Here is a 23,189-nt window from a genome sequence, read left to right as displayed (position 1 = left end):
ACCACTTTGAAGTTTGAGAAGCCTGTATTTCACTGCTTTGTTATTGTACATGATGCAGTATTTTACCTATTCTACACCAGAGAAGATGTCCGACCCAGATTAGACCAAAATGAGCCCACCATGGCACTCTTTTAGAGCACTGGTTGAGTCGCGGACCAATTTTTATGGGTCCTTTTATCTTTTGTTTCCTACAGTACATTTTGTTTTGAATTATTACCATATCAAGGCATTTTCAAGAAACATTCCCAAAAACGCAAAAGAGTTTCATGATTTGAATGAAACAAAATTCAATGATTTGTTTTGTCAGTAATTTCATGAAGAAATCAACGACAAATTCCATAAATTAAACAAATATTTACGATCTACAAGCGTACAACGCGGTGTAAAGCCGTGCCGAGTTTGTAGATGTGCTATTTTCACTAGTTTGGGTCCCGGGTGAATGTCTAATCTCTCTTTTTGGGTCTTGAGCTAAAACGTTTGGGAACCACTGCTTTATTGGAACAATAATCTCAAGATATTATTTTAATAGACACTATAATGCAATCCCCCAAAACAACACAAGGGCCTCCTGTTGGCCTTAGACTGGAGGAGAGGGGCATTTAGACCTAAGACTGGAGGAGAGCTAGGGGCATTTAGACCTAAGACTGGAGGAGAGGGGCATTTAGACCTAAGACTGGAGGAGAGGGGCATTTAGACCTAAGACTGGAGGAGAGGGGCATTTAGATCTAAGACTGGAGGAGAGGGGCATTTAGATCTAAGACTGGAGGAGAGGGGCATTTAGACCTGGAGGAGAGGGGCATTTAGACCTAAGACTGGAGGAGAGGGGCATTTAGACCTGGAGGAGAGGGGCATTTAGACATAAGACTGGAGGAGAGGGGCATTTGGACCTAAGACTGGAGGAGAGGGGCATTTAGACCTAAGACTGGAGGAGAGGGGCATTTAGACCTAAGACTGGAGGAGAGGGGCATTTAGACCTAAGACTGGAGGAGAGGGGCATTTAGACCTAAGACTGGAGGAGAGGGGCATTTAGACCTAAGACTGGAGGAGAGGGGCATTTAGACCTAAGACTGGAGGAGAGGGGCATTTGGACCTAAGACTGGAGGAGAGGGGCATTTAGACCTAAGACTGGAGGAGAGGGGCATTTGGACCTAAGACTGGAGGAGAGGGGCATTTAGACCTAAGACTGGAGGAGAGGGCCATTTAGACCTCAGTTCAAGACTGGAGGAGAGGGGCATTTAGACCTCAGTTCGATTCTACAAATGTCTTCTAAAACATGACAGTTTTTTCTGAAAAACCCATGTTTCTATGTCAGTGGTGCTCACACTATTTCATGTCAAGGACCCCCAATGTCATATGTAATTGGCTGCCAACGCCTATCTGAAAATATGTAGTACCAGGGACCCTCCCAGAAGCAGACTACTTACTTAGGCCTTTAAATTCCCTGAGGAACATAGGCCATTGATGATTTTCCTCCATCCCCTTCGGTCTTGTGCCCTCCGCTCCAGTTGTTGCCATGACAGCCCTAGTTGCGCCTTCATCTCCTGCTCTGTGGTTCTTCTCCAGGTGGCTCTAGGCCTTCCTCTCTTCCTCTTGCCTTGCGGGTTCCATGTTAATGCATGTTTTGTGATTGATCTGTTGTGTCTACGCAGTGTGTGTCCTATCCATGTCCATTTCCTCCTCCTGATTTGTGTTTCAATTGTGTCTTGTGAAGTGAGGTCCCACAGGTTGGCATTGGAAATGGTGTTGGGCCAGTAGACTCCTAGGAGGCGTCGGAGGCAGCGGTTGAAGAATGTCTGTATTTTGTTGAGTATGTTGGTAGTTATCTTCCAGGTTTCAGAACTGTATAGTAGGGTGGATTTGACGTTTGAGTTGAAGATTTGCAGTTTGGTCTTGTGTGATATGTTTTTTGCTTTCCAGATTTTATTTAAGATGTTGAATGTGATCCTTGCTTTTCCGATTCTGGCACGGACATCCTCCTCCGTTCCTCCGTCCACAGCAATTATGCTTCCTAGATACGTAAAGCTGTCTACCTCTTCTAGTTGATTTTGGTCCATCGTTATTGGGGAGTTGTTTTTATTGTTGATTCTCATTACTTTTGTTTTTGATGCGTTGATTTTGAGCCCAAGCGAAGCAGCTGCTTTCTCAAGCTTGAATGACTTTTCCTGCATATGTTGGTGCGTGTGTGATAGGAGTGCTAGATCATCAGCAAAATCCAGGTCTTCCAGCTGTTCGGTCAGGCTCCACTGTATACCGGTTCTGCTATTGCTAGTTGTTTGCGTCATGATCCAGTCAATACAGAGGATGAACAGAAAGGGCGAGAGCATGCATCCCTGCCGAACCCCAGTCAGGACCTCAAAGGCCTCTGATAGGCACCCTTCATGGAGGACACGACATTGCATCCCCCGGTAGGTGTTCTTGATGATGTTAATCAGTTTTGGGGGAATGCCATAGTGTGCCATCAGTCTCCACAGCATCTCCCGATCCACGCTGTCAAAAGCTTTTTCAAAATCTATGAAATTTACATAGACAGGAGAGTTCCATTCTATAGACTGTTCAATGATTACCCTGAGTGTGGCTATTTGGTCTGCACAGGATCTGTTATTCCTGAAGCCAGCCTGGTTTTCCCTCAGTTTACCATCAACTGTCTTTTGAAGTCTCTCCAGTAGGATACGGTTGAGCACCTTCCCTGGAGTTGAAAGCAGCATTATGCCTCTGTAGTTTTTACACTCCCTGAGGTCTCCTTTTTTGGGAATCTTAACAATGATGCCATCTCTCCAATCTGATGGGACATTTTCTTCCTCCCAGATGGTTTGCATGAGATGGTAAAGCATGTTGGTGGAAGTTTCAATGTCTGTCTTGAGGGCTTCAGCGGGAATCTCGTCTGGCCCCTCTGCCTTACCTCCTTTCAGGGCCTTGATGGCCTTCTTAATTTCTGTCTTGGTGGGGGGGTTGCAGTTTATCTCCAACAGGTTTGTGGCTGGTGGGATATCTGCTGTCTGTTGGGGGGGTGGTCTGTTGAGCAGTGTTCTAAAGTGTTCTGTCCACCTCTTCAGTTGGTCTTCTTTAGTTGTGAGTAGTGTACCCTGTGTGTTTTTAATGTGTGTTTGTGACTGTTGAAACTTGCCTATGAGTTTTTTTGTGGTCATGTAAAGTTCTTTGAGGTTGTTTTTACCTGCTGCCTCCTCTGCCTGTTGTGCCAGATCCTCAATATACTTATTTTTGTCCCTTCTGACACTTTTCTTCACTTCTTTGTTTACTGCTTCATATTCTTTCTGTGCTTGGGCCTTTGTTGCTCTGGTTTTACTCCTGTTTAATACCTCCTTCCTTTCCCTTCTCTCCCCCACTTTTTTGTATGTGTCCATAGAAAGCCACGGTTTGTTCTTTGCCTTCCTTTTCCCTACCACTTCCTCACATGTCTCTTTCCATATGGTTTTCAAACTAGTCCATTTATCCTCCACTGATGTAGGGGTTTCCTGGTTTTGCAGATCTTGTAGTGCTTGGAACCGGTTGTGTAGTGTGACTTTGTAGAGTTCTGTTGTGCCTATATCCTGAAATTGCTGTATGTTGAATTTGGCTCTTCCTTCACTATGTGTTGTGCGTTTTAATTTCAACTGGATTTTTGCTGTAACTAGGTGATGGTCAGATCCAGCGTCAGCTCCCCTTTTAACTCTGACATCCAACAAAGAGCGCCTAAACTTGTGGCTAATGCAGATGTGGTCAATCTGGTTTTCTGTTACATGGTCAGCAGACACCCAGGTTGCTTTATGAACATCCTTGTGTTGGAAAATTGACCCCCCAATGACTAAGCTGTTGTCTGCACAGGCTGCTGCAAATCGTTCTCCGTTTTCATTCATGGTTCCTAGTCCTTGTCTTCCCATGTTTTGTTCATAGCCAATGTTGTTTCCTCCTATCTTTGCATTCATGTCTCCCATCAGAATCATGATGTCTTTTCCTTTTTTGGTCTCAAGTATGTGATATAGTTGGTTGTAAAAGTGTTCCTTGATTTCATCATCTGCATCGTTTGTGGGAGCGTAGCATTGTACTACCTGGAGGTTTATTTTCTTATGTGTAGTTTGGAATTTGGCTGTTATAATCCGTGAGTTGACGGGTTCCCAGCTGCAGAGATTTGAGTTAAAAACGTTCCCTCTGAAAGAATATATATTCAAAGATTTGCACCGCATTTTCACGATTTTTCAAAAATAGCAGACCTACAAGCTCATAGCGCGACACTTGGTGCTGCGCTATGAGCTTGTAGATCTGCTATTTTTCAATAGCTAAAGTACGTATAACATGATGCTTAAAACACCAAAAGGGGTTCCCTCCCAGAATGGGTTAAGGGTCGAAACACTCTAAGAAGGTTGGGGACCACCTGATGACCTCTCTTCCAGGCCAAGGGTTTATCCATTACAGATGGATTATAATCGCTACTTTGATGTATTTACAAACTGATCGCATTGCAAGTGCAATGTTGCACATGATTATGTGTGTGACTTATTATACGCTACCACGAAAAGAGAGAGAGAAGTAGATTTGAGAGAAAAAACACATCCATTCTTTAAAATTGGTCAATAATTAGTTTACAGTTATTACAGTGCATACATATATGAATTTCAATTTAAATGCACTTGAATTTACTTACACGGTACGAGAACTGTGCACTGTACTATTCAAACACACGTACGCTTCTTGCACTAACGCACTCATTTGAACAGCCACATTTGTCAAGCTCAACGTGATTTATAAACTGAGGAACTGCACAAATTAAGGAATAAAGTTCCATTTTTGACACAACTACTCCAGATACGTTTCTGCAGATGCACATTATAGTGCCAACAAACGCATATTAGCTTTCGTTGTGTGGTCTGGCACCGTGGTGTATAGCGATATCACTTTACAGTTCATACTTTGCGTCGTAATGGCTGTCATGGAGACATTCTATTGAGTCACCAACTCTTTGTAGAAGAACACAAGGCGAGATTCATTGAAACGCACTGAATTGGTCATGCTATTAACTGTGTTTATAGGGTAGTGTATTCAATTGTGAGCATTTGCATGTTATGTTAAAGTGGTCTGTCTTGTAGTGAAATCCACCCTCTTGTCAGTAATGGATTATGCATGAAATAATCATTCTACTTACATGCAAAGTGACTAGTGGCAAGTACACCCCATCAGTGAACAACAAATACATGTGTGGCAGTGGCAGGAATTGCATCTCTAATCCATTGATACCTGGAACGCATCTGTGTCGCCTCATAGCTTTTAACCACTTTAACCATTATTTTAAACTGTTGAAAAATAGCAGATCTACAAGCTCATAGCGCGGCACCGAGTGCCGCTCTACGAGCTTGTAGATCTGCTATTTTGTTTTGTTTTATTGTGAAAACGTGTGCAAATCTTTGAATATGTATTGTTTCCCAGTGAACGTTTTTTAAACTCAAATATTTGCTTCTGGCGTGGGGGAACAAAAAAACCCTCAAAATGGTGTCCGCGGCCAAATACAGATAATTCTGGGGGTCCTTGACATGAAATACTTTTTTTTTTTTTTTTTAAGATATTTTTTGCGGCTTACGCCTTTTATTGTTTTTTTTTTGAAGGGACAGACAGTAGGCTGACAGGAAACGGGAGAGAGATGGGGGAAGACATGCAGTAAAGGCCGTGTCGGGCTCGGGAGTCGAACCCGCGGCACACTGCGACTGGATTACCAGTCGGGTGCCCAGACGGTTACACCACCGCCTGGGCGACATGAAATACTTTTGAGCACCACTGACATAGATAGACTTTTTTTTAGGATTTAGAAGACATTTGCTTTTAGAATTGGCGTTACTGTAGGTCTAAATGGGCTAATTGCAGCATTATTTGAATCACAGTCTACCAACAAACAACAATTACGACCAAGGTTATTTATTGGGCTTATTATAGCCCAGTATTTTTGTAATATACATATAAAACCTCAGTATCATGTTGCAAACTAATGAATAATATAATTAACTGTTATACTGCTGTCCCATCCTCACCGCCACCACAAACACCACCGCACGCACGCACGCACGCACGCACGCACGCACGCACGCACGCACGCACGCACGCACGCACGCACGCACGCACGCACGCACGCACGCACGCACGCACGCACGCACGCACGCACGCACGCACGCACGCACGCACGCACGCACGCACGCACGCACGCACGCACGCACGCACGCACGCACGCCTTACCTGAGAGCTAGTAGAAAGAAGCCAAGGATGAATGTTGCTGCGATTCTAGAACAGTATTTGTAGTTGTGGTTTATGCATATTCCACATTATGTCAATCCGTTCTGCACACATGTATTATGCACGCGCGCACACACACACACACACACACACACACACACACACACACACACACACACACACACACACACACACACACACACACACACACACACACACACAGGTGCAGGTAGTACACACATTGACTGTGCATATGTCGCATGTACACAAACACACTTACGTGTGTGTGTGTGTGTGTGTGTGTGTGTGCGTGTGCGCGCGTTGAATATGCATACACATGTAACGAGGAGACAGGGAGACTGTTAATTAACCAGAGCTCGTTAATTCTCTTTGAACCGACAGCGAGGAGGTTTACACACTAATTACCTTGACGACTGGGCTGACCTGTGCTCACGCAGCCATACTGCTGTACCTGCACACATCACAGCCACACAAACACGTGTGCGCGTGTGCGTGTGTGCGTGTGTGCGTGTGTGTGTGTGTGTGTGCGTGCGCGTGCGCTCATCTCAGATTCAGACACGCCAACATCGCATATTCCACAAGGTATCACACTCATACAAATTCATAAAACAAGATACACAGGTGCATCCGGCACCTCACTCACTGCACACTCGTGCACACACACACACACACACACACACACACACACACACACACACACACACACACACACACACACACACACACACACACACACACACACACACAGTAGTCATACACAGTCTCACACACAGTAACAACCTGAAGCCATGAAATGAAAGCTATAATGGGAACAGCATGTGTTTACTCTGCGGTAGATTCAGAGGAATAGAGCTCTACTGAGGTCAGTGCAATCACGCCTCTGTTTGATCCACTATACATAGATCGGCTCCAAACAACCCACTTAATGCACCTGGTTTATTCTTAGTTGCACTGACACTGCCCGTGTCGCACTGAACATAATGTGGATGAAGTATAAAAATAGAGTTAAAGTGGTTAAACCGATTTTGATGCTATTAACAAATTTAGCTGAGGACCCCCCTGGAACCTCCTCGAGGGCCCCTGGGGGTCCCAAGATCCCACTTTGAGAACCACCACTCTAACTATAGTCTTGCCTTGGATGGATGGATGGATGGATGGATGGATGGATGGATGGATGATGTCATTCATCATCCATCCATCATTAATAGCTATCGATAATGGGTTGAGACTTTGTGGCGCTATACTATAGTAGCCTATAGCGCCCAGGATTACAGGCATTTGGCATTGGTGTCGTGGGATAAAACAATATAAAAAGAATCAAATCAAAACGAACAGTTGGTATTTGTATGTAAAATCCTGTAATTAATTAGTCCCTGTCACAGCCGTTTCCCAAATGAGAAAAACAAAACAAAAATAAAATGGAGGGAGATAAACTGCATTCGCCCAACAAACCGACGTGTATTAACAAAAAGAGTTGTCGCTTAATTAAACACTCACATTCTGTGTAAATGACTAACATATTTTGAGGCGCTGGATAATGTGTCACAACACTACAGATAGATAACAATTCACCAGTTGAGCCAAATATTATCTCCTTGACATTAAAGTGCCTGAGCATACTAGTGCATTCAATATGAGCAGCCATTACTCAGGCCCTCGCGTTCAACTTCAACGATGTCATCAAATATAACTGTGATGACTGCAGTGAGTTTGCCCAGGACGGCAAGGGAGGGAGGTACTCAGGAGGTAAAACAACAACCGCTTCGGAATAGGCTATATGCACATACAGTTGGAGGCCATCGATATTGTCCTTTTCTTTTTGCTGAGGTTTGCGTGATCTGCGCAAAAGGACAGTTAACCCATTTTGGGCGGGAACCCCTTTTGGTGTTTTAAACATTATGTTATAATTTAGCTATTGAAAAATAGCAGATCTACAAGCTCATAGCGCGCCACCGAGTGGCGCGCTACGAGCTTGTAGGTCTGCTATTTTTGGATTTTTTAAAATTTTGAGGTCAGGCCTAAATGGGTCAAATGATAAGGGACAATATCGGTGGCACCCAACTGTACACCATTTTGGAAATAACTCTTCCTACTCCCGGGCCTTTTCCGACTTCCTTCGGTGTTACCGATGACACTAATTAAGGCTCTGTTCCGTTTAGTTTAGAGTGGTTCTCAAACATTTTAATTTCAAGGACCCCCATAACTCTGAGTTACGGGTCCACTTGGTTCCATCTGTACACCCTCAGAGTTACACACCCCTAAGGGGTCATTTGGAACCCACTCAAGGACACTTTGAGACCCACTGGTGTAGCAGAGTGTTTCCAGTGAGCCAACATGCACGATAGCAGCACCCTGACTCTGTTCGACCAGAATGTGCATAGAGAAGAGCATATTGGAAGGTCTTTCAAGATTTTTAAAAAATGTTCAAAAATAGCAGATGTACATCTTTTACATCTGCAAAATCACACAGGGAATCCTGTGTGATTTTGTTGATCCCAAACGCCGTCCTCCAACTCTCCTCCGTTGCATTGATGTGTTTGAATTTCCACATTGAGACTACGCATAATATTGAAAATAATTTCACTGAATAATTATATAAAATGTTTTGCATAATGTTATCCTTGGTTATAGAAATGCAAAGTAACATTTCACAGAAACGCTTCAGACAATTATGAAATGAATGCTCAATGAATCATTTCCCTATTCTAATTATGTAAAAGGTAGACTTGCCTAGCTCAATATGCAGCACATTTTTCACTTTTCCCAAATGTAAGCTGTTTATTAACATTTTCAGTGAAATCTGTCACTCAAGTCAGACTCTCTCCATCCTCGAATGCATTTTACTCGTTAGTGGGTCGACCAATTCATCAGATTTCCGAGACAAGGACTGATGTAGCCGCGTGGAATTCAGACTGATTCGCTCTACTCGGCCGAAATTTGGTTTTTCTCACCTGTGGTCATGGAATGTGGGCCACGACCGAAAGTACAAGATCACGGATAAAAGCGGTCGATATGGGTGGCCGGCATCTCTCTTGGGGGAGAGGTTAAAAAAAGCTCAGTCATCCGTGAGAGAATCAGAGTAGAGTCACAGCTCCTTTAAATAGAAAGGAGCCAGTCGAGGAGGTTTTGGGCATCTTGTAAGGAATGCCTCCTGGGCGCCTCCCCAGGGAGCTTGTCCAGGCACGCCCAGCAGGGAAGAGACCACGGGGCAGTCCAAGTGAAGGAATTATATCTGGCCTGCATGGAAACATCCCAGGATCCCCCAGTTGGAGCTGGCTAATGTTGGTGGAGGAAAGGTTAGCCTGGGATTCTCTGCTAATGTTGCCGGAGGAAAGGTTAGCCTGGGATTCTCTGCTAATGTTGGTGGAGGAAAGGCTAGTCTGGGATTCTCTGCTAATGTTGGTGGAGGAAAGGCTAGTCTGGGATTCTCTGCTAATGTTGCCGGAGGAAAGGTTAGTCTGGGATTCTCTGCTAATGTTGGCGGAGGAAAGGCTAGTCTGGGATTCTCTGCTAATGTTGCCGGAGGAAAGGTTAGTCTGGGATTCTCTGCTAATGTTGCCGGAGGAAAGGCTAGTCTGGGATTCTCTGCTGGAACTTCTAGCTTTGCGACCCGACTCGGGATAAACGGACGAAGATGGACGAATGGAGGCTGTTTTCAAAATGTCTAATAGGCTCTATGCACAGCAGCCATATTGGAAAGACATTGGGCCTCGTTCTTCACAGGTCTTAACAATTATACTAATTCAAGCTCTATGTTCCATTCTGGTCAAACAGAGTCAGGGTGCTGATATTGTGCATGTTGACTAGGTGAGTGTGGTCATCCAAAATGGCGCCTTACAGGTGTGTAACACAGGTCCTTGAAGTTAAAAAAATCACACCCGTGTCAAGTGAGGGGCGCTAATATATTAAAGTCTAACTCGATTAGGTGATGTAATGGTGATGTAAAACAAACGGTGCCAACACAAACATGAAACGCCATTAACAATAAAGAGAATATGACGTAAACGACACATTTTCCCTTCATTGTCAATGGCGTTTACTAAACAAACTTTGAACTAAAGACAAACATTAAACCTGTGTATACAAAAATTGAGAAGCACTGTGCTACACTAAATCGAACAGAGAACTATAGTATAATTGGTAAGACATGAAGGAAAAGGCCAGTTTCTTGGGGCTGTATACACAGTGCACACACAATAGAGACAATGCCAGCAGAGGGAGAGAGCTGGCTCAACGGTGCAGAGTTTTGTAGGATTTTTGAGTAGTGTAAACCACTCCTACAACTGGCTTTGTTAGTCTGTCTGTCTGTCTGTGCAAAAAAAATGAGCATGGTTGATGCTGATTGGTTGATGCTGATTTCATTACGTCAGACATTACATCAGAACACAGCTGATCAGGCTATATAATACCTTACACCACTCAGTTCACATGGGTGTGATTTTTTTTTGTACATGGAAACGCAACATTGATGAACACGCTGTAATGTGCATGCCACGTCGCTAGGTGGCGGTGACGGACTGCCAGATAGACCAGTCACCCATGTACAAGAAGAACCACCTATCACTTCCTATCATACTGTTACATCATGGTAAACATTCACCATCACTAGTCGCTACATTTGTATTCGTAGGATGAGCGGGGTGAGGGAGTGCTCACTCATTTTAGGAACTCCAAATATCACCTGCGGCTCTGCATCAATGTAAGAAACATAAGCGTTGTGAGCCCACGTGAGCCATGATGTCACAAGTTTTGCGTATTCATGGCTTTACATTACATGGAGACGGAGAAGGGAGGAGATAGCGTTTTCAAAGACGTCCACTCGGGAAGGTGTTTTCACTTTGTAGTGTTTTCACATCCTGAAAACGCTGTTCTCGTCTAAATGGACCCCAGGAAACGATACTTTATTTTGCCGTACAATATCCCAAATCACAGACAATATCCAGTCTAATATCATGATATGGATACGATATTGATACTATGTCCCGATCACGTTTTTTGGCTCCCGATCCGATTTCGATCATTTGAAAATGACGTGATCGGCCCCGATTTCCGATCACCGATCCGATCGGGACAACCCTACTTTCTACACACATGTAGAATGTGCACATGTGCACACGCTATACACACGCTATACACACAGAGTGCTGTGCAGCCGACTGAAGCTCCCATGTCACTATTTAATTGTAATGGTCCGTGACAGATTAAGGGGAAGGTTTTTTATGTCTTGTGTTAAACTCAATTAATACTCCATCAGGCATGAATTGAATTCATAGGCCACGCTGGACCTCAGCCAAGTCAGCATGTGGACATGCATCAACGCATGTGTATGTGTGTGTGTGTGTGCGTGTGTGCGCGCGTGTGTGCGCATGCACGTGTGTGTTTAACTGCCAAAGGCACTTTATTGATAGCCGATCCTCATAACACCTCAGATGAACAGGAGAGCGCATGCACGCACGCATGCACGCACGCATGCACGCACGCACACACGCACGCACGCACGCACGCACGCACGCACGCACGCACGCACGCACACACACACACACACACACACACACACACACACACACACACACACACACACACACTCATTCAGGTGCATTCTGCGCTTTCTGCGCTTTGGTAAATTTGTCCCAGTAGCAAAATATAAACTATCGTCTTAAATTGGAAATTTGCTTTGCTGTGATTCATAAAACCCAATATATATGTGCATAATAATACGACTGAGTGACAGAAATACACAACACTTTACCATAGCATTGAAAAGACTACAGAACATATAGTGCTGAACAGAACGGCGATGCTTACAGAGCAGCACAAGCTTTAAGCCTTATTCATATATCAGTTGCACCGGTCCTTGTGGAACGGATATTTTCTGTATTTTCCGTTCACTGAAAACATCCGTTGTACCAGCTCACAACGAGCCGGCCGGCGCCGCGTCGGAAGGTTGTAGATGGGCTACTTCCCGGTGCGCCGCGCACCAGCACTAAGCACAATAACGGCATGTGACACAGCTGGCCAATGAATGCGGATAATAAAGCCAATTTGGGGGGGGTGAAGGGGGGAATACGGCGAAACGGGAGTTTATGTGCAGGATTAGCATGTATTGAGAAGTCCGTCCGTCCGCCCCCCCCCCCGTATGAATTCCGACCGAAAGTGGAGAGATCAGGTTTATGGGCGATCAGAAAAGTGAGCGTGCCCGAAAGAGGAAGATGAAAGGGGAGTAGAAAGTGTACAGGAGTTATGGGTCAATAAAGCATGCTGTTGGCAAGAGTAGTGGCACTCATAACGAGGTCAAGGACATCACATCGATCGCTACATCATACAGCTGACTGGAAGAGAGACAGAGAGAGAGAGGGAGATGGAGAGAGAGAGAGAGAGAGAGAGAGAGAGAGAGAGAGAGAGGGAGATGGGGAGAGAGAGAGAGAGAGTGAGAGAGAGATATAGCATGCCCCCCCCCCCCCCCTGCCATCTCTCTCTCTCTCTCTCTGGATGGACGGCGTGAGAGAAGAAAGTAACATGGCTGGGAGAGTGGGGAGGTACGGTGGGGGGTGGGGTGTTACAGTAGCAGGGGGTAGACAGAAAATAGCATTACCAGAGCCGGGGGGGGGGGGGGGGGGGGGGGGGTTATGGAAGAGACGGGGAGGAAAAAAATGAAAATTGAATTAGGCAGGATCTCTGCTGAATTGAACAGTTCCGTGTAAGAGAAACGCAGAAAGGCTGACTGGCAGCGAGCCGTCTCTCATGCTCTGCAATCACCTCGCACGCACGCACGCACGCAGCGGATGCGCCTGCAGTGTTCTCCTAGTGGCGCTGCGTTGGGTGGAAACCTTGTATATCCAAAAGTATTATTATTATTTTTAAAACATTTTAAAAGAATGAAAATATAGCCCGGTCTGCAAGTTGTGAGTTTGTAGATCAGCTATTTTCACTATACTTCAGTGGGACTCTTGTATGGGTGAGTTAGTTAGGGCATTCATTTACGAAAAAACATAAAAAGTTGAAATACCTACAAGGTTTCTGTCCGACAGCAATGATATTCATTCACTTACTGTACCTATTGTATTAATCCTGTCTGACTGAATGTGTGCTGAGAGTCTCTCTGTCTCCTTCCGCTCTTCTCTCCCTCCTCATCCGTCTGTCTGTCTGTCTGTCTGTCTGTCTGTCTGTCTGTCTGTCTGTCTGTCTGTCTGTCTGTCTGTCTGTCTGTGGGGAAAAGTTACAAAAAAACCTGCTTATTTCTCGTTGTCACCCAGACGAATTGGTCCATGCCGTGACCCTATGTTTGGGACGCACATGTCTGTAAAATAATGTGTTTAGAAACATCCTCAGAGTTGTGGGAGGGGCTTAGATAGTAGGGAAGAAAGATAAGGTCCAAAACTCCAAAACTTAAGAGGTTTATTTAATGGTTCCTTTGTTACCATTTTGGAGCCTCTCGGCTCTTCACCAGACGTGAAGTACTTGCACCCTATCTTGCTCTATCATTCTACCCTTGGCCTGGCACCTGGTTGTCAGTGAGTGGATGTGCGTGCTTTATTGTGCTTTTCAGGGGCTTAGATACTGCTGATAAATAATGCAAGCTGGTTGGTAGTTACCTTTCCACTACACTACACTACACTTTGTATTACCGGTATCTCTCTTTCAACCAGGTTTCACAGACACTTTTCTGTCTGTCTCTCTCTGTCTCTCTCTGTCTCTCTCTGTCTCTCTCTCTCTCTGTCTCTCTCTCTCTCTCTCTCTCTCTCTCTCTCTCTCTCTCTCTCTCTCTCTCTCTCTCAATTCAATTCAAAGGAGCTTTATTGGCATGAGAAAATGTACGTTTACATTGCCAAAGCAGAAGTGGAACAAGACAATCAAAATAAAACAATGTATTTACAAATAAACATTGGATATAAATAGGAATTAAATAAAGGTGTAAACAGAGCTGTGTTACATGAACACTTTAGGTAATACTATCTTGTGAAACTATAAAAAGATAGTAGACTTTTGATAAACAGTGTACACACAATGGTTTGTATTCTTTAAGGTGCTTGTATTCCATTTGACATCCTCCTGTCACAGCAGCTCTCTCTCTCTCTCTCTCTCTCTCTCTCTCCCCCCTGTCTCCTTTCATCTGCACCTCATGGAGAAATGCATCGTCACATATGTTTCCCCCCTCGCCCAATTAAATCCGCGGTCCCCTCCCTCCTTCCGTCCTGTGGAACCCCACGGTTCTCTCCTACCGTGTCTATTAGGATGAGATGCTCAAACATTCTCTGTCTTGTGTCGTGCTGCGAAAGGAAGAGAGGAATCTCAGCACAACTTTTCTCCAGTCTGCCCCAGATTATCCCAAAGAGACGTTGGAGTTCAGACGTTTTTTTTTTTATTCCACTCCTAATCTGTGCTTTCTCCCCCCCCCGTTTCCCATATTTCGTCTCTCCGCATGCAGGGCGTCTGTTTTCAAGGGAGTTCTGAATTGGCAGCGTAGTAATGTCTAGATAAATGAGCGAGAGACGAGATAGGAGGGGTGTGGTGTAGAAATGGGCCTGATCCCTGCAGGCGCTGCATGTCGTAGTCACTGAACCGGGTGATAGTCCCTCTGCGTGGTCATAGAAATATCCCTCAGCCCATTAACGTGGGGAACTGGTCTAATAACTAGACCAATGGCCATGTGTGCAGGTACAACTGAATTTGAGACGTACATGAAGCTAATTTTGTAACTGTGCGTGTGTGTGTGTGTGTGTGTGTGTGTGTGTGTGTGTGTGTGTGTGTGCGTGCGTGTACTTGTGAGGGCCAAATGTCCCTGCAAGTATGGTAGAATTTGAGAAATGGACATTGTAAGGAGGACCATTCTCCTGGTCCTCTCAAGGAAATGATTGCGTGCGTGCGTGCGTGCGTGCGTGCGTGCGTGCGTGCGTGCGTGCGTGCGTGCGTGCGTGTCACATGAGCAAATCTAGTCACCATTGTCATTGTGGAATCACTAGCTTTAATTGTCACTGGTGGTGGTGAGTAGCAGACAACGAGTTAATTCATGAGTGACAGCCTGTAGTTTAAGGCCCCACTGGTTCCCTGTCAGTGGCTTCATCTTTTATTAGCTTTAATATACTTTAATACGAGTTCCAATCCAAAGCTCGTGCAACCCAAATAGGCGGTTTAACACACTTCATAAAGTAGGCGGTGGTGATTACTGTGCACTGTATTGCCCAGCTGCTACCACTGGCCCCGTACCATTGGCACAGATAGAGAGAGAGAGAGAGAGAGAGAGAGAGGGGGCGGTCCAGGGAGGAGAACATGTGTGTCTCCAAGGCCCACACTCTTCCAACAGTAGCTGTGGGTTAAGTAAACATCAAATTGGCCTCGAGCAGTCATCTAAAAACAAATTAAAAATCTAGCTTAAAAACTCAGAAGCATTGCCGCGATTGGTTGATTACTCTTACCCTGCATTGCAGCTGCTTAGCTCATGTCATAGAGGCAAACATGAGCTGATAATGGTGTTTTGTCTGTGCAGACCCCGGCTGGCCCCGCTCGCCCTAATCCCCCACATTTACAATCTGAGATTAGGTACCCTAGCTAGCCTCGATGATTAACCATTTCAACCTGGCAATCTCTAATCCGGGGCGTGTCATTATAGCGGAAAATAGCCAATCTCCAAACTCACAGCACGTCGTATTACGCCTCGTTTTGAGCTTGTAGATCGGCTGTTTTCCTCGACTAGGGTTTAACCCATTTAGACCTGAGACCAGATTCTAGAAATGTCTTCTAAATCCTAACTGTTTTCTGAAAACCTATGTTTCTATATCAGTGGTTCTCAAACTTTTGCATGTCGAGGACCCCACATATCTGTATTTGGCCGCCGACCCCCATCTGAAAATGTGTTGTTACAGGGACTCCCCAGAAGCAAAGAGTTGCGCTAAAAACGTTGAAAGAATGAAAGAATTAAAGAAAATGAAAGAATATGTATATTCAAAGATTTGCTCACCTTAAAGCGACTTTTCAAAAACAGCAGATCTACAAGCTCGTAGCGCTGCACAACCAAAGTTTAAAATAACGGTTGAAGCGGTTAAACGCTATAATATAGTGACACAGATGTGTTCCCGTCCCACATGGGTTAAGTGGTTATTGGTTAATCCCATATTGAGATTTCCAATCTGGGATCATGAAGCCCGGCTGATGTTTAACCCATTGATACCTGAGGCTGAATCTGGGAACGCCTTCTAGGGCCTGACCTAAGGTTTCTGAAAACCTTCACATTTTGATTCATTCTTTTTTTAAATAGTTATGTTTTTTCAAAAATAGCAGACCTACAAGTTCATAGCGCGCCACTCGGTGGCGCGCTATGAGCTTGTAGATCTTGCTATTTTTCAATAGCTAAATTATAACAATAGCTGATGAGACACAGAGAGAGCGCCGGCATCGAGGGTAGAACAACGTATAGGTTGCACCAGGCATCAATGGGTTAACGGTAATCCCATAACATCGTGGTTGTGTCTGTGTTGTTTTCTCCCTCCCCTCACAGGGAACCCTGAGGCGGGTGACCTTCTCCGTGGTCAGCAGCCAGCCTCAGGACGGGGGTTGCTATGACAGCGGCATGGAGGACTCGGAGACGCCGAGCAGCAAGAGCTCGTCGGGGCCGCCGCGGATCGGCGGCGCCCTGCCGCTGCCGGAGGAGGGCTACGAGAGGACCACCCCCGAGGGCAGCGTGGGCGAGGAGGAGCACGTAGAGAACGGTGAGGCACGCACGCACACAGACACACACACACAGAGTATGATCCTCAGTGTTCATCGGTGGTGTTATTTTGGCACTCTCAAAGGTCAGGATTTGACTACGCACACACACACACACACACACACACACACACACACACACACACACACACACACACACACACACACACACACACACACACACACACACACACACACACATCTACCGAGGATAACTTGGCACGATACAAACACACAGATACATGCAGACAGGACAGGAAGGCACACACAAATTAGAGTGCACGAAAACACAGGAACCAGCCAATTGGCATCAAAACAAATGCCAAGTCAGGAAAGCAATGTCATGACAAGGTGTGGGGCCGGCACGCAAGCACATGCACGCACACACGCACGCACGCACGCACGCACGCACGCACGCGCGTGCGCACACACACACACACGGTTCTTGTGACCAAAATAACGCAGATTCATATTTTATTTTCCTTATTGTTCTTAGTAATTACTCTGTGTGTGCATGTGCATGTGCGTGTTTGAAGTGTAAAGTGCTCTATTTTTAATTTGTAAATTGCTTCTAGCATTGCTATAACTTCTCAAGCTATTTGTTTGTTTGTTCATTAATTAATTAATTAATTAATTAATTAATTCATTCATTCATTCATTCATTCATTCATTCATTCATTCATTGTACTCTATATTTTCCCCAAGCTGACTCAGGCCTCACACTTGTCCATGTCACCATGTACATGTTAGGTGGCTCTAAGTGTTTCACTGTAGCAAAAGGAGCGGAGGGGGAAGGAATCCTAATTGTTTGTCTTGTTTGGCCGCAAATGCAAATGGAGTCTCTGTGTTGTGTTGTGTGCACAACACAATACCTCATTATTGCAGTGCAGATGTTGCGGGTCTGAAAGAGTCACTGAAACTGAATCTTCATTTGTTTTTCTGTTGATGTTTCTGGCACAGGAGATGTGTTATCCTAGATACATAGCAGTCAGTCACACATCCCCTCATATGGGATTGTTTATCTCTCTCTCTCCCTTTCTCTCACCCACGCACGAACACACGCACGCACGCACGCACGCACGCACGCACGCACGCACGCGCGCGCACTGCAAACAAGTCACGTATGCCTCATTTATCATCATCATAGTCCTTGTGTCCATTGTCTACTGTCAATAATTATGCTGTAACGGACTAGTTTACATAGAGGATCATCATTAACCCCTGACACTTGACCCTGGGAGACATTAGCATTTGAAGCTTTAGCGCCGCCACGTTTAAGGCATTGGCCAATATGCTAAAATATGTACATTTTCCATTCCATGCATGTAAAAGATATATGCACGAAAAGTGATTTGGGTTGACCTGACCGGACCTTTGGTCTTTAATCCCATATGGAGCACTGTTGGGATTTGTAGTAAACATTATTTGTTATTCGATTATTGTCAGCACATCTCTGAAAATTAATTTAGCTCCCACAGCACTATTCTCTCTGCAAAAATGTTACCCTCTCCTCTCTACAACCTTTATCCTCCCACCATGTCGACGGCCTCGTCCTTCACCACCTACACCCTTCACATGAGTTCCCCTACTGTATATGTTAATATACATTCAAATCTGGATAGTTCGAGTGCCATAATTACATACAGAGTCAATGCAAAGACGAGACGTTGCTGGAAAAATCCAACTGAAGAGACCTTCGCTTCCCTTCCCCCCTGACTCCACGCATCGCGTCCCGACAGTCGGCGTCGATGTTGTTTTATTCATCCAAACATTTGGAAAACAACGAGCAAATTTTGTTGCTCATAAACGATATAGCAGCAGAAATGATGTTAAATATATTGAACCGAGCCGTCTTTGGTGTTTTCTAGCTCCACTGTATAGGTTGTTTTTTTAACCAACGTTGACCTGTGAAGCCATTGAATTGCCTGGAAACAGACAGACATATCTTCAGATCTGAATGCATCTTTGCAGATTTATTTATGTTCCTTATTATTATGTGCCTTTCTGTCCCGCCATCAACTCTCCTGTCTTATCTGTGTCTTGTTCTCCCGTCCCAGACGCCAGACAGCTGCCGGACGTGACCCTGACAGGAAAATGCACCAGGGAATGCGACGAGTTCGGCCACTCGGACACCTGCTGGATGCCCGTGCGCCCGTCGCCGTGCCAACAACAACAACAACAACAACGTCAGCGCCACGGCAGCAACGACCCCCCTGGGCGGCTCTCCACCTTCGCCCCCCCGGGAGACGACAACAACAACCTGCGCCACCTCGGAGGACAGGACCAGGAGAGCGACAGCGAGAGCGCCGGCAGCGCCGGGAGCTCCGAGCCCGGCGGCGTGGTGGGAGGAGGAGGCCAGAGGTCGCCCTGCATGACCAACGGGGACTCTCTGGGCAGCCTGGGCGGCAACAGGAACATGGGCGACCACAACCGCAACCTCCTGAACCGGAAGATGACCTCGGCGTCCTACGACACGTTCAGCAGCGCGGGCTTCGGGCGGTGCCACCAGGACGAGGACGGAGGAGGAGGCGACGGCGGCCAGAACCCCCCGGAGGTCATACCGCTGACGCGGACGGGCGGGGACTACAAGACCTCTTCCTGCCTCACGTTGTCACGCCGCGAAGTGTACCTGTGAGTGAGGGAGAGCACCCTGGAATGTATTTAGGGATCCCGACCCGGTTAAAATCCCAGAGTGTTCATTGAACTCTTGAGGGGGTAGAAATGGACGCGAACGGGGGGGGGTGGGGGGGGTCCAGGGGGGATGTCAAAGGTGTTAGATCAATCCGATCCATAAAAAAAAGAACATTCATCGTAAACAGTGTGCAGACGTCAAGGAAGCCCACGAGGCATTTTAAACGTAACCGTGAAGATGTGAAAACGTGATGACAGACGTTTGCCAAAAAGAAAAATCATATATCAAATTTGAAACTGCTGGATGCTAACTAATATTTATACAAACATATGTCGATGATGTATCAGCTTCTCAGAGCATTCTGGTTATATATACTTTATAACCTCCTTTTTATAACTACTAGGGGACGTGGTGCAGGCATGGACCTCTAGCATCACCTTCTCCTCCCCAATTCCTTATCTTCAACATTAAAACACAAAACTGAGACGATCTCCGATGCGGAGGACAACTTCATCTCACCTTGTTTTTTTGTTTCGTTTTGTTTTGAAACCTGAAACCAATGCATGCCTGACGTCCTGCCAGAAGAGGATCAATGTCGAATGAAGAGAGAGAGACAGTGGGTAGTATCACTGTCTGATACTATAGTAACCACCTCAGGACAAAATGAACAAGTCTTTCACGCTGAGGTCACAACAAGCAGGATTTGTACCCTGATGCTGAGAAACCATTGTGGTCTTAACCAGTCAAAACGGTGCGTTCAGAGCGAGATGGGGGGTTTATTTGGAGTAACCACCTCAGGACAAAATGAACAAGTCTTTCACGCTGAGGTCACAACAAGCAGGATTTGTACCCTGATGCTGAGAAACCATTGTGGTCTTAACCAGTCAAAACGGTGCGTTCAGAGCGAGTGGGGGGGTTTATTTGGATTCGGATCTAATTCGTAACGATGAATGGCTAATCAGCAGCAAAGTATGATGGGAGGGTATTATTCAATCAAGCTGCGATTTCAAGCTACAAGCACCGTCATTAGAATCAAGCCAATAATAATAGTCAATTGTACAAACGGTTAATTCCCCTTTAAGAATCAACTGGAGGAGTGGGGGGGAAAAAACTATTTTTCCAGAAAAATGAAAGGAAAAGAGAAAACAAAAAAAATGTATTTAAAATAACTTCAACGAAGAAAGACTTTTTGTGGTACAGTAACCCAGTAACCATTCGGAATACAAGGTCATACAATGTTCAGCAATGTAAGCCACAGTATTCCAACATGAGAAACAATGCTGTGTGTAACTCTTTGCCTTCTCATCCAGTCTGTATATAATGTGTACTACTTACTACTACTACTACTACTGCTGTCCACCATTGCAGACCACAGCTGCAGTACTATTTTAACAGATGCATCCAATCTTCATGTATCATAATAATGTATTCTTTCATGCACGTGCGTGCTCAAGTGTGTGCATGTGCGCGTGCGCGCACACACACACACACACACACACACACACACACACACACACACACACACACGTTTGCACGCACACGCACGCACGCACATACACACACACACACACACACACACGTTTGCGCGCACTCACGCACACACACACACACACACACACACACACACGCTCGCGCACACACACACATATGCACGCTGGTATACACATGCACATATAACCACAAATATAATACACTCAGTGCAGTTGACTGTGAACATAACACAGTTCATTCCCGTTGGATACTTATTCATGACAATAATAAGTATCTAATACTTACACACACGCACGAAACACAGCAGTGTAAACAATGTACATTCAAATACAAGTACAAACTAAAAAGCTATACACAGATTATGTGCAAATTCATATGCACGGTGTGTAGTGTGCTCTTAACCATATACTTTTAACATATTTCCTCTCATAGAACTAGCTGTAGCATTTTGCCTGCTCCCCTCCAGCAAGTATTTAAACATGAAGTATTTGAATAATTATTCATCTCTCTGACTGCTACGGGGTGTTACATTAAAGGGACTTTTGATGACATCTATGTAATGATAGACATTTTTGGAATATGAAATATTCCACATACTGTAAGTAGGACTCATAGAAAAACCAAATTTCAGTTAAAAAAGAAAAGGACATGAAACAAAAAAAAGACTGCATGAAAGAAAGATAACGCTAAACTTGTTTTTTTAAGTTGAAATCCATACGCCTTTTTTGGGGATATTACGCCTTTTTGGATGTGTGTACTTATGGGGGACGTGGGTACTGGTGGGAACAAGGGAGTGAGCGTCAGTGTGTCAAATTGCTCCCGCTTTATCTTGAAGAGAGAGGGAGAGAGAAGAATGGCGACCTCAGGGCTTTCTGTCGGTTTCTGCTGCCTAGAATTTGCACAAAGTGGCTCAAAGGACGATACGTGGTATAGTAAGAGAGTGGAGTTTTGCCGCGTATCCTTGTGTTTTCGCCCTACTCACTCTGCCGACCCCAACAAGCCCTATGCTGCTGTGCTGGTTCGTAAAGATAACACAAAAGGCTCCTTCTTTTTCCCCATTTGTCCTTCCCAGCAGCTACAGGACGAATCCAGACGCGTTCTGCTGCCCTGGACAGGGTGGGGGGTGGGTAGGGGGGGAGGGGGGTGTGGAACCAGGCCAGCAACATCTTAATTCCCATCATCAGCGCGGTGTGATAGGAATAATAGAGTTAGGCTGTCCCCTAGTAGTCTTAATGAGCTTCCTCTCGCCTCTCCTCCTGCCTTGCTCTGCATTGATCTCATTAATGTGTGCATATGGAGAGACGGCGTGGCCGAGGCTTTGCCGGTGCAGTCTGCTGCTTCGTTTCCACTTCTCACACACGCACGTACGGAGCGTACCGTATTTTAAACCGCTATTCACAAAGCGCTGTTTTTTTGTCCTTACATCATACTGGGGAGGGGGCCATGGTAGGCGTGGTGGGGGACCCTTCATACTGGGGAGGGGGCCGACGGTGTAGGCGTGGTGGGGGACCCCGACCGTAGGCTTGGGCTTTGTATGACGTAACAGCCAAATGCTGCCGTGTGAATATAGGCCAATAGAGTCTGGCCTCATTAAGCAACTTCTCCCATTATTCAGCTTTTAGCACACAACAACACTCAGGTAACATGTGCCACAGTGTTTAACCTGCTAAATAATCAACCTGTGTGGTCTTTTTTCTTTTTTAATGACCAGACCACAAACATATGCCCGTATGGTTGCTGCTTCTCTCTCCCTATAAATGTAGACAAAGCTTGTCCACAGTTGTGTAGTATTATTAAGCCCGATTCATTCTTTGTTGTGTGACGCAGTCATCGTGCAACAGAACTTGAATGAAGCTTAAGTGTGTGATATTCCGTGACTCTCAATATCCATTGTCACGGCCAGTATAAGAAGTAAGTTCTGAACATGTCATGCAGTTTACCACGGACTACACAGCTGTGCGCTGCTCAATACCCGTTGGCATGTAGGCCTTTGATCCACTGATCCATTCCCTTAACCAACCGTCCCCGTCCCCGTACCCTAAACATGGCTGTCAACCGAGCTCTGCCATAGGTGGGACTGTGCTGATGATGTCACAAGTGCAATGTTTTTGTGTGTTCCGTTCGTGGAACA

General features: G+C 45.4%; 1 protein-coding gene across 1 annotated transcript in view; it reads left to right on the top strand.

Moving 5' to 3' along the window:
* The window catches only part of pcdh7a (protocadherin 7a), a 59,659-nt gene extending 40,041 nt beyond the window's left edge, over positions 1-19,618 (top strand). The window contains exons 5-6 of the mRNA XM_079499672.1: positions 16,727-16,937; positions 18,993-19,618. Of these exons, the coding sequence (XP_079355798.1) occupies positions 16,727-16,937; positions 18,993-19,570 (789 nt within the window). The 3' untranslated portion in view covers positions 19,571-19,618. The remainder of the gene's footprint in view (positions 1-16,726; positions 16,938-18,992) is intronic.
* Positions 19,619-23,189: the final 3,571 nt, after the last annotated feature.

This window comes from Electrona antarctica, assembly GCF_951216825.1.
Source record: "Electrona antarctica genome assembly, chromosome: 4".
NCBI lineage: Eukaryota > Metazoa > Chordata > Actinopteri > Myctophiformes > Myctophidae > Electrona > Electrona antarctica.
Note: the sequence above shows the minus strand (reverse complement) of the source record. Positions and strands in the feature narration are given on the sequence as shown.